The 18,324-nt window shown below is 37.1% G+C and overlaps 1 protein-coding gene across 1 annotated transcript in view; it reads left to right on the top strand.

Annotated features, from left to right (window-relative positions):
- LOC115253461 (clavesin-2) overlaps window positions 1-12,769 on the top strand; it is a 38,649-nt gene extending 25,880 nt beyond the window's left edge. The window contains exons 2-4 of the mRNA XM_062852533.1: window positions 11,361-11,839; window positions 11,901-12,211; window positions 12,311-12,769. Of these exons, the coding sequence (XP_062708517.1) occupies window positions 11,392-11,839; window positions 11,901-12,211; window positions 12,311-12,583 (1,032 nt within the window). The 5' untranslated portion in view covers window positions 11,361-11,391 and the 3' untranslated portion in view covers window positions 12,584-12,769. The remainder of the gene's footprint in view (window positions 1-11,360; window positions 11,840-11,900; window positions 12,212-12,310) is intronic.
- Window positions 12,770-18,324: the final 5,555 nt, after the last annotated feature.

Here is an 18,324-nt window from a genome sequence, read left to right as displayed (position 1 = left end):
CGCACGCAGTGTGCTGAAAGTGAGAGCTGACAGGGCTAAATTTCCATTCAATTTTCTGTAGTTGAGTGTTTTCACCCGTGCTAACGTATAGGGCACTCTCTCTCACAAGCCACCGCTTGAGACGAATGGCCTTTCAGCATGAGTAGTGTGTGGATGATTGGGAATTGATCTTGTTGGGTCGCTCACGAATGGAGCTCCCTAACTCTGTCAGTTCTCACATCGAGGAACTGAAAACGACCGCCGCAGTCATTCATTTTCGGCTGAAAAACAGGCACTGAGACGATATTTTACAGGACTGATTACGAGTATCTCTATGTGTTGCTATTTGGGTGTCCACTGGTATATAAATGGACCCTATGTATTTTGAAGTATGGGTCGCAATATCTGTAAATCTTTTTTCGGCTGTTCGGGCCCGTATGAAGTTGATCTTCAATATTAACTTTCTTTCTCGATAAGCCTAGATAGCTGTGTAGTGTCGGTAGCGATTGTCTCAATTGGCTAAGAATAACACTACGGACTGCCTGTTCCGGTGGTAAAAGTCCACCAACAGGTGACCCCTAATTCATGGTGTGATGCGGCTTCATGCTTACCAAGCCTAGGAATGAATGGCTAGGGGGGGGTCTAATAAAAACCTAACCGCAAACGGAGCCTGTGGCGTACCAGGGCACCCTCCACAGTATTACGCCCTTACTGCGCTAACCGGAGCAATGGTGCAGTGGACCTTGTGTTTCTCCGAGACAATCGGCTGCCCTTCTTTAGTCTTACTTGAGGCTAAATAAAAGCGGGATTATGAAGATGTTGTTAATTAGTTTAAATTTTCACTTATGGTTTCGCATTATGCGATTTACACAGTGTATTCTGTGTATCCTCGCCTTTGGCTTTTTCCAATCGATACCGATCTGGTTTTGTTGCTGCTGTTCTTTGTTGTGCTGTTGTTGCAAAGAGTTTAATCTTGCCCAGTTTGGGTAGTGGCAAGGGTTAGAATAGCTCGGATCAATCTTCAGCATAAAAGAACAGCAATAAAAGAACAGCAACAGTACACGATCACGCTTCGAGGCGAACAGACGCGTTTGTTTGCTCATCCGTTTATTTTCGGTGCTGGTTTTGGCTTTGCGCGGCGTTCGTACCTACTGGTCACAATGTCCAGCGAAGTGGTGATAAAGAACACTCTGGCTTTTTTGTTCCCGGACAATGCCATTCAACCAAGCTTGGTTGATATGGGACGTTTTATCAAATCACTGAAAGGTGATAAGTGCATGATGGAGACAGCGTATAAGATATCTGAGGAAAAGTCAGTATTTATACGTTTTAAAAACGAGGACGCAATGCAGTTTACGTTGATAAACAACCCAAAGACTTTGCCTTTCCATTACAGTAATGGTAAGCAGGTAATGGTGCAAATGTCCGTCGCTGGAGGAAACAATCGATACGTGCGGATTTTCGACCTTCCTCCCGAAATATCCGACTCAGAATTGTCATCCGTAATGGCCAAATATGGAAGAATCAAGCGAACCGTGCGTGAACGGTTCCCACCAGAGTATCAGCTCGACATGTTCACGGGAGTCCGTGGCGTTTACATGGCGGTTGAAAAAGACATCCCGGAGACTCTCTTCTTCCTCAACCGAAAAGGGAGGATCTATTACGATGGATTGAAACCGAAGTGCTTTGTGTGTAAGTCGGAATCACATTTGAAAAAGTCCTGTCCCATTTTTGAAGATCGACGCAGTGGTTGTAGAAACCGACCAACAGCTGAAGTTGCAAACGGTATTATTGAGACCGTGTGCAACGACAAGGAAGAAGACCTAGCTATTGCTAAAACAGACAATGCAGAGCCGGACATCACTGATCAAAACAAAGGAACAATGGAGCAGAAATTGAGTAAGCCCGACGTGAAGCGACAACGTTCATCGGATTTGGAGTCCAACCGGTCACAGAAGAAGAAGAACGCAAACAGATCAACATGCAGCGGAGCGAACCTGGCTGCCACTCGTGACTCTTCTCCTAGGAGACAGAGATGCAGAGTGGCGTCGTATGATTGGATTGATGATGAAACTGAACAACGCCAATTGATAGCAGAAGATAAAGTTAGAATTGCTGCAGCATTGAATTTAGAAGTAGATAAAATTGATTTTTATACAGAATAATTTATTGTAATTTTGTAACAAACATATTGATTTTGGCTCCGTCAAGTGTAATACACGCCTGAGCCTTACAAATAAACGATTTGAAAAAAAAAAAAAAAAAAAGAACAGCAACAATCAATCTTTGCAGACTTATGCAAAATGGACCTTAGAAGAACCTTACTTCCGTAAGGGGAATTTCTATCTAGGAAACCTTGTGAACCCGGTGTTTACTACTTTCAGTAAACCTGAAATGGCAAACTCGCGTGTCATGCCTCGAGCCTGTGTGCTTGTCAACAACGCAATAGTTGCTACACTCATCTCTGAACTAACCACCAGAGATGTATGTGCTATCACAATTGATGTATCTGTTGGAAACCTCAACAGGAAATACGTCTATTGTTCGGTTTATTTACCGCATGATGAGCCATCCCCCACGGATGCTTTCAAACAAGTCATCGCATACTGTACTTCAAAAGGCCTTCCGCTAATTGTTGGCAGTGATGCTGATGCTCATCATATCATCTGGGGCAGCTCAGACATTAACTTGAGAGGTTCCAGTTTGATGGAGTACTTAAGTAGTACAGATCTTGCATTACTTAACATAGGCAACCGCCCAACCTTCATGGTATCTGCTAGAGAGGAAGTGTTAGATATAACGCTTTGCTCTAGTAGAATTAGTCACGAGCTGACCAATTGGCATGTGTCAGATGAAGAATCTTTATCTGTCCATCGCTACATCTTTTATGAACATTTAAATGTTACTTCGCAAACATTGCGTTTCAGGAATCCCCGGTCAACAAACTGGGATCTTTTTACTGATTTGGTTGCGGCCAAGTTTCATGGATACTCACCATTCATTGACACTCCAAGTGATTTAGATGATGCCGTTGATACTACAACGACCTTCATCATGGAAGCTTTTGAAGAAGCATGTCCTCTACGGTCTGTGAAGATCACAAGAGGAACCCCTTGGTGGAACTCTGATCTGGCGAAACTCAGGAAACAATGTAGAAAGAGTTGGAAGAGACGACGTTCGGCTGGTTCGGAGGCTTTCAGGTCGGCTCGCAAGGCCTACAGGTAAGCTCTCCGGTCTGCTGAACGATCCGGCTGGAAAAACCTTTGTACAAATGTTTTCAGTTTGAGTGAAGTCAGTCGGTTAAATAAAATCCTTGCGAAATCTAAGGATTTCCGAGTGAACGAGCTTCGTTTGCCAAATGGCGATCTGACTTCCTCTGATGAGAAAGTTCAGGAATGCTTATTCAGCACACGCTTCCCTGGATGTGTGGATATAACATCTTCGGATAAACCTGATGTCTTTTCTTGTAGTTACGATTCCCTGGCTTCGGATCGGAGTATTGTAACTATAGTATCGATTGAGTGGGCACTTAATAACTTTGCTCCTTTCAAATCTCCTGGGACAGATGGGATTTATCCTATTTTGCTTCAGAAGGGATTTGATCATTTCAAACATGTTTTGAAAAAAAAAATACTTGTTTGCAGTTTTGCTACAGGGTATATTCTCAAATCCTGGTGGGATATTACTGTCAGGTTTATACCGAAAGTGGGACGTGCGTCGTATGAAGAAGCAAAGAGTTTAAGACCTATCAGTTTAACCTCTTTTCTTAGAACGCATTGTGGATCATCACATCCGTGATGTTCATCTGGCCAACGTGCCTCTTCATGTGAACCAACATGCCTACCAATCTGGCAAGTTCACTGTGACTCTTTTACACAGGGTTGTTTACGATATAGAGAAAGCATTCGCTCAAAAGCAATCTTGTTTGGGTGTTTTCTTAGATATCGAGGATGCCTTTGACAATGTGCCTTTCGATGCCATATTGGAAGCCGCACGGAGTCATGGTATATCTCCAATGATTTCCAATTGGATTCATCAAATGTTCGAAAACCGATATCTCTTCTCGACATTGCGTCTAGCAGGGATTAGAAAATTGAGTGTTTGTGGATGACCCCAAGGGGGAGTCTTATCACCGCTTTTGTGGAATCTCGTAGCAGATACGCTATTGAGGCAACTCAATAATAGCGGTTTTCCTACTTATGGTTTTGCCGACGACTACCTAGCATTGTTAGTTGGTATGCGTATCACCACTCTTTTCGACCTGATGCAAAGCGCCCTTCAGGTAGTTGAGGGTTGGTGCCGCCAATATGGCCTTTCGATTAATCCGAGTAAAACATCTATTGTTCTTTTTACGGAAAGGTGAAACCGTAATGGCGTTCGACCTTTGCGTCTCTTTGATTCTGAAATCGATGTGACTGAACAGGTAAAGTACGTTGGAGTCATTCTTGATTCCAAGATTTCCTGGACACCTCACATTGAGTTCAGAATCAAGAAAGCTTGTATGGCCTTCGGGCAATGCCGACGAACCTTTGGTACAACTTGGGGTCTAAAACCCAAGTATATCAAATGGATCTACACAACTATTGTTCGGCCAATATTGGCCTATGGATCAGATATACCAGCAATATGTTTATAAAAATTGCCTTAAACTTCTCCATATTCTTGACTGAAAACCTCTGCGGAAATCCGCCTATGCTTCAAAACATTTTTAACGGGACAACACTATCTTTTTAACATGAATTTGATCCTGCATCGAACCTTTTCTCGAATGTTTGCCAAAAAATGTGTTGCAAATTTTCTCATTAGTTAGAAGCTTCTTAATATGATTCCCACGGAATTCTTTCGTAAATTCTTGTAGCAGTTTTATGAGAAAATTTTGTAGGAATCCTCCGGTCATTTCCAGAAAGAAAACATCAAAAACTACTACACTTCGGAATTCTATATAGTTTAGGTCATTAGCATGTTTTGACCCAGGAGTTTTTTCAATGAAATGAACTTATTTGTTCATTTTAAAGATGGATTTCTATTATTGAAAAAAATTAGTAATATTCGCCCCCTTTGACGTGATTTTTGCCCACCAGGGGGCGATTTCGCCCACTTTGGGAATCATTGGGCAAATATTAGAATGAGCAGGAACCCACACAAATTTGATAGCTTGATTTGATTTGAAAAAATATGTAGAAGAATAATTTAAAAACCAAATCCAGGTAATAATTTCTCTGTTTTTACCACTGATAGATAAAAAAGAATTGTTGATGTACTCTATGAAAAGTTACAACATTTGTACAACATATAGAAAAACATGCCTATCTAAAACATTTTGGCCACCCCCTGTACATGAAGCACGATGTACATGCGGCGCGGGTACAATATGCTTCGTAAATATTTCAAATCATATGACATGGCTATTTCTTTAAACTAACCTTTGTTCTTGTTGATTATGTTAATGACAGAGATGATAATTTATCTAGAACCCATTTCCTGATCAAGCTTCTACGTATAGAACCTAGCTGCTCACACGATTCTCGAATGGTACTTATTGAACATCTTTGGAATTAGAATCTTTCGGCAGTCCCAAATAACGTGTGTACAAGCAAACATATTCACACATGTCGCGCTCGGATAGGGTGAACGACTGAATGAGCTCGTCAAGTGACATACGCCAAGAACCAGTGATTGGTAAATATTTGGCAGACATAATCCAAACAAATCTCCAGCTTCCGTTGAAGTCCCGATCTATATGGTGGTGATGTTATATTGCGAATGATTTCAGTCAAACACACCCATTACAGTTTGTAGTCATTGCTTATAAAACCGATTCTAGAGTTTGCTACAAACAGCAACATAAGACACGCAGTGACGCTTTGTATCATCGACGTTGTAACTCAATTGAGCCCGATATAAAAGATACGTTTGCAGAAATCTGCACTAATTATGGACATTGGCATTAGACAGGTTGCGCCAAGGGTTTAACCTTCACTGAAGAGCGATACCGTCCTTCTGGGACGGGTTCTAAGACCGACTCGGTGTAAAAAGTAGTGGAAGTAATGCAGTAAATCGTTGTTGTACATAATGCTCAAACACCCTACCCCTTGGAGTGCAAGATCAAACACACGCGTGTGATAAATGCCATTAGAGCCTATTACGCAATATGTAATGATCTCGAAACTGGTACCGTTAGCAAGGGTATACGGTACCGCGCTGGGGCAGCCTACCAAAGTTGCTCTACTACTAATCGATGCTCTATGATTGAGAGTTTGAGCCGTTGTTGAATCTTTTCCAGTTTCGCTAGGCGTCCACGAATATGTATCAAATCTGTTGTTGGTGCAGTCTTGTAAGTGGCTCTGTTGTATTATTCATTGATGGCTTTTCGATGATGGAGTGAATAGCTGTATCCGTAAAATAGGTAGAAGATAGTGAGCGGGTATTGTTTTGTTGCACGGATGAATGAATTCGCAATTTTACTTTTATCCCAAGGATTTTCTAAATAAGTTTTTCGCTTTGATCGAAGATTGGAAGTAAATTGGATACTAAATAATACTAATAATTGAACAAGAGTAAAATTCAGAAAGTGGAACTCTTGTCAAACACTTTCAGGCATGCTAACATGCTAATTTGAGGTGAGTAGAAGAAAAAAGTTGGTGCACGCATAGCTCGCTAATGGAATGTCTAATTAGGGTCGTCTTTATTTTGTTCTGTTAGTTTTTACCCAAGGAAAGTTAATGTAGCAAAAAATGAAGAAATTATTTTTTTAGCATTCATTTTTTATACATTTTGAACTTGGACTCGGAACTTACAGGGAACTGTTAGTTTTTTTTTTCATTAGAATGCCTTTTCAATTTCTTGGGGTTGTGCTCATGTAAGAACTTCAACTTCTTCACTATTTTGTGTTCGTTCGAAGGCTGTTCGGGCGCGTTTGGAAGTTGACCATCAACGTTAACTTCTTTTCCCGATCAGCCTAGATAGCGGTGTACTTAGTGTCGGTACACAGCAAATAATTTTGTAATATCCAGGCGCGTAATTTCAAGTGATGTATTATTCCACTTGATTGCATCGTTTTTCAACAATTATCACTCTCACCATGTACACCCCAGTTGGCACCGGAAAGTGTTAACAAACCCGTTTCAGCAGATACCTAGAAGCAGTAGGGAAGTGGAACCATTTCGGCAGGGGTCCTATATTGGGCACTTTTCTACTATAACTCAGCCAATTCTGAACCAATTAACACAATTTTTGGAACGCGATGAGATACGTAATGTATATTATCTAGCCGTGTACAAAATTTCAAGTCAATTGGTTTGGAATTGACTGCGTTATAGCGAAGAGTGCCCAAAATACCAGCCGCTGCCCAAGTGATACGCTTTATCATCATATTTATCATCCACCTTCAAACTCGGCGAAATAGCCGAGAGGTAAGGGATATGCCTCGCAATCTCCAGTTTCCACCCCGAGAATAAGAGCTATAGAATCGATTTAGTGGGCACTAAAAAGCTTTGCTTACTTTAAATCTCCAGGAGCAAATGGGGTTTTGTCCTATTTTCTTCAGAGGGATTTGAGTATTTCAAACATGTTTTGAATTCTTGTAGTATTTTATTGGATTTTTTTTTCATGACGTGAAATTACTCTATAGTTTTATTCCGAAAGGATGCGTGTGTTGTATAAAAAAGGAATGAATTCCAGATTTATCAGGTTACCTCGTTCTTTCTGAAATTCTTGAAACGTATTGTCGATTATCACATCTGTGATGTTCGTATGGCTAATATGCCTATTCATGTGAACTCATATGCCTTCCAATGTGGGATGTCCACAGTGGCTCTTTTACGCAAAGGTCTATACGTTCTCAAGAAAGCACTCGCTCAAACGTAGCTTTTGCTTGGGTGATTTCTTGAACATTGAGGTTGTTTTCAACGGCGTGCCATTCAATGTCGTATTGAAAGTCGCATGACGTTACAAGCAAACTCCAATGAGCTTATAGGCTCTCTTTACGCTTATGCATTTTAAAGTGTCCTTTTCCGGGTAAGATGCGAAGTTTTGAAACAGATGTAAATACAATTTGGAAATGTATCCTTCGCTAAAAGAATTTTTGAATCAAAAACTATGTGTAATGGTAAATTAATTGTTTATTATTACACTAGTTTACAGCATTTTTGAACTCGGTAAGCTAATGATCGTTTTTGGTGTAAAATCATGCCCTGAGTTCGAAAATGTGAAGGAAAAAAATACAGTAGAGCGGAAATTTTTTCGACTTTCCATACAAGGTTGATGATTTGAAATCGATTTTTGTTCTATTTTTAAGTAAAGTCGCTCACTTCACAAATCTTATTCTCCGTAATCAATGCACCGATTGAGCTTAATTTTTTACTGTAACTCGCTTACATATGATATGTAAAATAAACATTGAGAAAGAATTTTTAAATTGTTTTTTTTTCTTATTGAAAAAAATACATTTCTTCACATATTTTTGGGAATTTTGCTAAAATTTAAGGAGATCGTCCCATAAATTTGCCAATATCTTGAATTTCATCAATCTGACGCACAACCTGCCTTCAGATGATCGAATGGTATTATATTCAGCTCTTTATTTATGGAAAAATATTTAAAATTGGTTGAACAAAACGCGAGATATTTGAATTTTAGTAAATTCCGTATTTTAAAAAGTTGTAAAAATCAATATTGAGCTAAAACTCAAAAACTGTTCTACTTAAAAGTTTTTGCAGCGCGGTTTCGAAATCAGCGCTAAATTCTGCTTCAAAAGCTTTGGTCGTTGACAGAAGTTTACGACTTTCGTTTTATTTTGTAAACTAGTGTTATTAGAAACAGTCATCTTGCCCCAGTGTACCTTATTTTTTTTCTATGCGTAAGCTCTTAGTTTTCTGAGCAACTTTGCCGAAGACAGTATTCTTCTAAGTGGTCCAGAATGCGAGATAGACGATGTTTAGACTAAACTAGAAGCTCCTGAGAACACAAGCGCCACGTAGTGAGTGATTCTCGAACTATATTACTTCCTGTAGAAAGCTCTTAGTCTTCTGAGCAACTTTATAGGGCACATGTACCGAAGATAGGGTATATGTACCATACATTGTCCTAATATGCCAGCCGCCTATGTCAATTTTGACTATAACTCGTAAATTATGGCACTAGAAAAGTTTTTTTTTATTCTACCACGCGTACTAGACAATGCATGTTTCACCAATTGGAGGTACGTTAACGTTAATATTCAAGAACTTACTTAATTACGTTAAAAAGATTTGATGCGACATAATGCAACGTTGGTCTGCGGTACAAAAGTTGACCTATTAGTGGATTGAATACATAGTTGGCCTATTGCATTTCGAGCGCTACAACCACTTATTCTCTCATTTTTTCCATATTTCTATACTATATTGCCACCATATACACATATTTTTTTCTGTTCGTTTAGAAAATTTTTACAACTTCTGTTTTAACTGATGGACACATTAGGCCTTTGTGGACACTCATGATTTTTTTGAGCCATAACAAATATGAATGGGCTTTTTTGCAACAAAATGTCTCTCAAAAAACTGCCATTTTTGAGTGCATAAAGGTTTATAAGCTCGAACTTCTGCTGTGGCGAGCGAATTGAAAATCGAATGATGAGGAATGAAAGGCCTATGTTATTTTTACTTGTGGACAACATTTCAACTTGATTGATTCATTACATTTAGAAACTCAGCCTTTTGAAAAAATGTGCTACAATAAATGGGCATGTACTAAAATTGCCATATCGTTGAAAATAATTGACCAATCAAGTTCAAATCCACACATGTAACTCATGAATATTAGGGCAACAACCTGTCAAAGAATCAGCATGATTGATATTATATTGATATAATAAACACATCACAAAATAACAACATTTTAAACTTTGTTGACAAAAAGTTAAAATTTAGACCATTTTTTTCATACAAAATCGACCATTGAATTTTTTGAAAATAAAAACGTTTTTGTTCATTACACCACATGTACTTATTATATTCCAATGAACGAGTTGATTCCGTGCCTGATTCTCTTGGCCTTATAAAGGATTAATTAGTAAAATAGTTGTTATACGTTGAAAACAAATATATACATTGAACATATAATGTCTTTAACTGTTTCATTTACTGTTCAGTTATTGTCAATTCAATATATCCCAGAATCATGCCATTTTTGATCATGTGCTCAGACTATCCACCAAGCCAGAAGAATCATGACGTCTAAAAAGTCTAAACAAAGTGACATTTTCATTTTATTTTTAAGCACTTACACTACCCGTCATAAGTACAGACTCACAAAAAGTATTGCAACAATATTGTATCACCCTGACTCACTTCGATATCTCTAAAACCAGAACACCTACGAAAATGTCGCCTTCAGAAAAGTTGTTGCTTTTGGTCTTCTGAATAACTTTCCTGAAGACAGCATCTTTGTAAGTCCTCAGGTTTTGGAGATATCAAGGTGAGTCAGGGTGATGCAATATTGTTGCAATACTTTTTGTGAGTCCGTACTTATGACGGGTAAAGTGTAAGTGCTCGAATTGAAATGATATGTTTAAATTGTTTGACGCATACCTTTTTCGATCTCCAGTTTTAGCGTATTTGTTGGTATTTTGGTTTACGTGCGGGATAGGTCGAACGGGTGGAGTATGCCAACGGAGCATCCCAATACCCTAGTATCCTTCTAAATAGTCCAGAACGACAACTACTGGCAAAATATAATGATATCCCTCATGTCCGACAAGGGCACTATGTAGCAGATTCCCGATGGTCAATGTTCCAGGAACCTCTGTTTTATATTTTTGATGAAATTTTCTTTCAAATAAGACGTTGGTCATTTGTATTGGTGAAACTCATTGATGATCATTCAATAAGAGTCTGAATTTCTGGGTCATAATGACTTCAATGCACTATCGTTCGTAGGTTTTTTTGTGGCGCCATTTTGATTTCACCTTAAGAAAAAAGAAAATCGTTATCTGCTTCGTTTCTGCAAAATATTAAAAGTCTAGAAATTTCATAACGATTAGTTTATGAACAAAGGAGATAGGGTGACAGAGGGTATTATCGAAAGGTTTATTCTCTTCGTCATGAGGGTTTTGTTTTTTTGACTGAATTGCCTGGAATTTGGTCGTATAATTCAGCTTGCTTGGGAAAGATTTGAGGCCAATTTAAAAAAAAAACCATGACGAAAGAGAACAGAACAGCCGAAAATTCGAAAGTTCCTATTAATGCTTGTAATCACGTTTTGGATCATAATGACCCTAATGCCCTACGAAGGTTAAGAAATCAAAAATGTTTTTAAATCCGTGCTTAATAATCTTGACAAAATATTCCTTAATTTTTAACAAACTGCTATTGATGTTCGTCTTTCATTTCCCATTCCAGAGCTCTCGTCAGCCTCCAGGAAATCACAGCCATGACAACTACCAGGGTAATCCTGAACTTCCCATGGGGTAACAACAACAATAACAACAATAATGAAAAAACAAAGGGAGACATTCACAATGACACTGGCTTGAGCGACGTCGTGTTGAAGGTGGCCCGCAAAGAATTACGTGAAGACAAAGCGATCCGCGAGCAGGCACTTGAACAGATGCGCGAATGGCTCAAACAAAACCAAGACGTCGAGAACGTTCGCACAGATGATCTGTTCTTGCTCAAATTTCTACGCACCAAAAAATTCAGCGTCTTCATGGCCCAGCAGATGATTCTAAAATATTTGAACTTGCGAAAAGTCCACATGCACCTGATGTACGGACTGGACTTCCTCTCGCCAAAGTTGAATAAACTCATCAATAACGGTTACATGTTTCCTTCGCCAGTGCGAGACAAGCATGGCAGACGGTTGATCATCGGCTTTGCAAGTATGTTTGATTGGCTATTAGCGGTTGGGCTCAAATATTGCTAATTATCGCACTATTTCAGGAAACTTCAATCCGGAAGAGCACGACAGTTCGGACATGTCCCGAGTGCACGCGATAACCTACGAAACGCTTCAGGAGGATGCTCAAAACCAGATTATGGGTTACGTACATATTGGAGACTTCAAGGGCATCACCACTGCGCACGTCTCCTGCTGGAATCCAACCGATTTTCTACGCATGATGAAGTGGGGCGAACAGTCGATCCCGATGCGTCACAAAGAGGTGCATCTAGTGCATGTTCCATCCGCGGTGAAATACGTGATTGAAGCTGGAAAATCAATGATCAGCAAGAAAATGAAGGATCGACTTCAGGTAAGGATTACAAAACAGGAACCATTCAATTGTTTTGGAGGTTATCACTCCCTAATGATATTAACGATTCCAAAATGTTTCATTCAACGCTTCTTCCAGGTACATGTCACCATTCCAGATCTGTGCAAAAAAGTAGAACCCGCGTGTCTCCCAAAGGAACTGGGCGGCAATATCCCTATGGTCGACATGATCGATTGGTGGAAGCAGGAGTTGGCAGCGAAGCGGAACACACTGCTTGCCTTGGACAATATGAACATTTTCAGCGATCGAAGCATCATTTCTCGGAATGGAACCGATCGTAACAACAATAATGGTGCCGCTCTGGGCATGGAAACTATTACGGGTAGCTTCCGAAAGTTGGAAGTAGATTAGTGAAGATTGTAAAAAAATGTCATTAGGTTAAGAAATCGATCGTTGCAATGTTACTATAATCAAGAGTGTGAATGTGTTGACTTAAAATATGTACTATGTAGCTTTAAAGGACACCATGAACAGTTTAAAGATCCCATTGTATAGCAAATGTATAGCTTTCTGAAATAAATTTCACCACTAGCCTTAGCGATTGTGTTAAATGACATGCAAAAAATATCACATTCTGTCTTAAGTAATGGACCTATCGATCATGCTACACCAGAAAAATGTCTACTCAGCAGAGAGTAAAATTTTCATTATCAATGAGAATTAGTAACGCGAACCTCGAAAATCTTTAAATTAAACTCATGCTGTGAATAAATTTGTTTATTTATTTATTTATTTATTTATTTATTTATTTATTTATTTATTTATTTATTTACTTATTTCAAGATACTTGTAGCGTAAGAGTTCACTCTTATAAAAATATTACAATCGGTATATTATTGCTGTTCTAATTTACCACTTCCGTATGCGAAAATTCAATGACTACAAAACAAACATACAAAAACAAACTAACTAATTTATACTTCGTTGACTTGCTCCTCCTCGATCATTTTAGTCTCCCCCATTAAGCCAATTCAAACATTCACGACGGAAACTTGTCGCAGAACGTATAACTTTGACTTCGTTTGGAAGCTGATTCCACAGTATGATAGCACGTACGAAAAGAATTTGCTCAATTAAGTACTCATGCTTTTTTTCTCATACTAGGTATTCGGTATGAGAGAGGTAACTGGGTTGATTACAATGATTAATCACAGTTATGATTAATCACAGTAATCAGCTTTTGTGGTGAATACCGAGTTACCTCTCATCCCAATTTGGGATTATACAAGGGATAGACAAAATGATCGGGACAGGCAAACTTTTCCCTTCTAAAAAATTTTCAAAATAGCTGTAACTTTTCGAAAAGTGCATCAAATATTCTCAAATTTTCAATGCAAGTTGATCAACTAGTTGTGTATCAGTGAACAAAATTTGGAAAAGATCGGACTATTCATCACGAAGTTATAAAGATTCTAGAAAAAGGTATAACTATCCGATAGCCAACTTTGAGCTATTATATCTTCGGATTCAATGAACCGAGTGCAATGAAATTTTGACCTTCTATGACTTATATAATGAGCTTTGAAAAACTTTTGACTTAACTTAAAAATTTTAACATGGAAGAAAATAATAACGATTAGACTATTTTTCTAATAAAACACCAAATTTTCTTAAATTTCAACATCGTTTCAAAATTCAAGATGCTAATTATAGTTCATTTAAATTTCCTCTAATTGTCTTGAATACAGATATGTTTTGAATGAAAGTAACAACATAGCTGGCAATTTATTGAAAAATTAATGGGATGCATATTAAAAATAGACCAATTTACTAAACAATAATAAACTTAATGAAATCGCTATAACTTTTTCTCTTGTTAATAATTTCAAGTTGAGTCAAACGTTTTTCAGAGCTCACTATATGAGTCATAAATGGACAACATTTTATTTCATTCGGTTCACTGAATCCGGAGATATAACAACTTAAATTTGGCTCTCGGATTATTATACCTTTTTCTAGAATCTTTATAACTTCGTGCAGAATAGTCCGATCTTTTCCAAATGTTGTCCGAAGATACAAAACTAGTTGATCAACTTGTAGTGAAAAATTGAGAATTTTTGATTCACTTGCCGAAAAGTTACATCAAAATGAACATTTTTTGAAAAGTGAAAATTTTGCCTGTCCTGATCATTTTGTCTGTCTCCTGTAGTTATTGCTTCCATTTGTCAATTATGACGAAGTCGAAGCAAGGAATTCGTAAAGATTCGTATGAAATATTCTAGAACTAGTTAAATTTCGCGACACTTCACGGGATTTCCTAAATTTTGCGATCAGGATTCATTTCCACGGATCTTGCAGCATTCACGAAACTGTTAATTTCGTCATCAATTAGCAAAATTTAAATGCAATTCACGCGCAGCGCACTTCTCCACTCTATACCAATCATCATCGTTCTGGATATTAATCTTGTTGTTTCATAAGACTGTGAAATGATTAGGTTCACTTCCACCTTGCATGCGTATAGTAGCGTATCACGGCCAGTCGGAATGTTCTACAGCTTATCAGATAATTTATTTGGTCAAAGAGTGACGGCAGGTGAATCCAGTTAAAGGTTATCCTAAAGTTTGCAGAAGCAAGCCGGATGTAATACCGACAAAGCATGTGGCATTTCGAGGGTGAACCTAGCACATGACTTTATTCAGTTGCTTACAATTTTCGCTTGTTTAAAAATGATAGTTTTATGAAAGATTTTTGATAGATCAAGTTCTATCCAGAGAATGAGTGTAATCAGTTTCGTACCTTTCAATTTCGTACCTTTTAATTGGTCAATTAACATCTAAATGAACGACTTATGTAAAATATTCCGTTTTACTAAATCAAAATTAGTAGTTTTAGCCGATTTATACTAGGTACGATATTTCCCATACAAGTCACCCTTCAAAAGTTGCATGCAAGTTCACTTACTAACATAAAATGCTTAAACCTATCAATGTTATTTGGTAAAGCAGAATATTTTTCATGAGTTGTTAATTTAGATGTTATTTGACCAATTATCCTTTGATTTCTTAAAAAAAAATATTTATATGCCAATGGCATGCAATCAAAAAATCCCAAAATCTCATATTTTGCCCTATTAATTGAGGTATAACTCAAAATTGTGACGTGCTGGAGCCCGGATTCGGATTCAGCAGCCCAAAATACAGGGGTTAGACAAAATGATCGGGACAGGCAGAATTTTCCCTTCTTAAAAAATATTCAAATAGCTGTAACTTTTCGAAAAGTGCATCAAATGTTCTCAAATTTTTACTGTAAGTGGATGAACTAGTTGTGTATCAGTGGACAAAATTTGGAAAAGATCGGGCTATTCTGCACGAAGTTATAAAGATTCTAGAAAAAGGTATATTTATCCGATAGCCAACTTTGAGCTGTTATATCTCCGGATTCAATGAACCGAATGCAATGAAATTTTGACTATTTACGACTTATATAATGAGCTCTGAAAAACGTTTGACTCAACTTGAAATTATTCACAAGACAAAAAGTTATAGCGATTTAATTTATTTTATGATTTTTTAGTAAATTGGTCTATTTTTAATATGCATCCTATTACTTTTTCAATGAATTGCCGGCTATGTTGTTACTTTCTTTCAAAACATATTTATATTCAAGATAATTAGAGGGAATATAATTGAACTATAATTAGCATCCTGAATTTTGAAACGATGTTGAAATTTAAGAAAATTTGGCGTTTTATTAGAAAAATAATCTTATCGTTATAATTTTCTTGCGTGTTAAGAATTTTAAGTTAAGTCAAAAGCTTTTCAAAGCTCATTATATAAGTCATAAATGGTCAAAATTTCAAAGCAATCAGTTCATTGAATCCGGAGATATAACAGCTCAAAGTTGGCTATCGGAAAAATAAACCTTTTTCTAGAATCTTTATAACTTCGTACGGAATAGTCTAGATTATTTAGCTAAGTTCTGTAAAAAGCGCAGTTGAAAGCTAAAAGAAAGTAGGTTAAATTGACGCTCTCAACTTGATCGACCCAATTTTCAGCGAAATTTTTTTTTAGCAAATGTTGCAATTTTAGGTAATTTTACATATATTTTTGTAAAAGTATCACCTAAATCACGTTTAATCTTTCTTTGACTTATTATCTTTTGAATGAGATCTAGGGTTTAGAAATTGTACGCAAATTGGCGGATATATGAGCCTGAAAAATAACATGTTTTTGAGGGGATGATCCTCAACTTTTGATCGGGAGTGTACAGCTCCATGGTTTACTTGGGAAATAATTTCGGTTTGAAGACTAACAAAAGAAAAAAATCTTGCAAAAACACGTTGAAAATTTAACGATGTGAAGTACGACAGTCGCAAAAAATGATAGTATCTCCAAAACCATGATGTGACCCCACGTAACAAATTTTGAACGTACCCCAAGAGGGTTTGCTGAATGAATCCATTTTTTGGATATTTTGTAAAATTGGTTATGAAAATCTTTTATAGAGCTGAACTGCCGTGAATAGCTAATCAGTCCCATCTGCATTTTGGGCAAAATTGAGTTAATGTCAATTTTCGATCTTTTTTTTTGGTGATCTATCAGCTGCGTGAATTGAAATATATAGTTTGTTCAGTAAAATCGAAAAACAACATCAAGTCAGATTGTCTCACAATCAAAAGTAATCGCAAATCAGTCCCATAACGAACTTGAGTACCTTGCAGTACAAAATCAAACACTGTTTTAGCCAATTTATATTTTTCACAGTAACGTATTCACGTTTGAAACAATGTTGGTAAACTCACACTCAAAACACACTCATGAACCGCTCCTGTGTGAGCAAAATCGCGCACGATTCTGTATCGTTTTTTCACGCGCAAGATTTTCATGCAAAATCTCGCTCTCACGAGTCAAGCGCCGAAATCTCGTTCGCTTGTAAAAAGAATCAAAATCAACTTGAACGATATTCAATGTTGTTGTATGCTAGATTTGCTTTTATTCTATCATACAATCCTAAAAACACCGATGAAAATAATAAGAACACCAAGAAATAAAGTAATGAGTGAAATCACGAGTCAACTCAAGCATGATTTTTTCGGTGGTGAGTTTGGCGAGTCAAGAATCGCACCTGAAACAAGTCAACCATGAGATTTGAGAATTTCAGTTTTTACCAACACTGGTTTGAAACAATTTGTGAAAGTTTCATGATGACAGCAGAAGTTTTCAATTCGTGATGAATTTTTGAAGTTTCACATACAGGGGATAGACAAAATGATCGGGACAGGCAAAATTTTCACTTTTCAAAAAATGTCCAATTAGCTGTAACTTTTCGAAAAGTGCATCAAATATTCTCAAATTTTCACTGTGAGTTGATCAGCTAGTTGTGCATCAGTGGACAAAATTTGGAAAAGATCGGGCTATTATGCACGAAGTTACAAGCATTTTAGAAAAAGGTAGAATTATCCGATAGCCAACTTTAAGCTGTTATATCTCCGGATTGAATGAACCGAATGCAATGAAATTTTGTCCATTCATGACTTATATAATGAGCTCTGAAAAACGTTTGACTAAACTTGAAATTATTAACAAGAGAAAAAGTTATAGCAATTTCATTAATTTTATGATTTTTTAGTAAATTGGTCTATTTTTAATATGCATCCCATTACTTTTTCAATGAATTGCCGCCTATGTTGATATTTTCTTTCAAAACATATCTGTATTCAAGACAATCGGAGGGAATTTAAGTGAACTATAATTAACATCTTGAATTTAGAAACGATGTTAAAATTTAAGAAAATTTGGTGTTTTATTAGAAAATTAATCTAATCGTTATAATTTTCTTCCGTGTTAAAAATTTTAAGTTATGTTAAAAGGTTTTCAAAGCTCATTATATAAGTCATAAATGGTCAAAATTTCATTGCATTCGGTTCATTGAATCCGGAGATATAACAGTTCAAAGTTGGCTATCGGATAATTCTACCTTTTTTTAGAATCTTTATATCTTCGTGCAGAATAATTCGATCTTTTCCAAATTTTGTCCACTGATGCACAAATAGTTGATGAACTTACAGTAAAAATTTGAGAATATTTGATGCACTTTTCGAAAAGTTACAACTAAATGACATTTTTTTGGGAAGGGAAAATTTTGCCTGT

The sequence above is a fragment of the Aedes albopictus genome, chromosome 2 (assembly GCF_035046485.1).
Source record: "Aedes albopictus strain Foshan chromosome 2, AalbF5, whole genome shotgun sequence".
NCBI lineage: Eukaryota > Metazoa > Arthropoda > Insecta > Diptera > Culicidae > Aedes > Aedes albopictus.
Note: the sequence above shows the minus strand (reverse complement) of the source record. Positions and strands in the feature narration are given on the sequence as shown.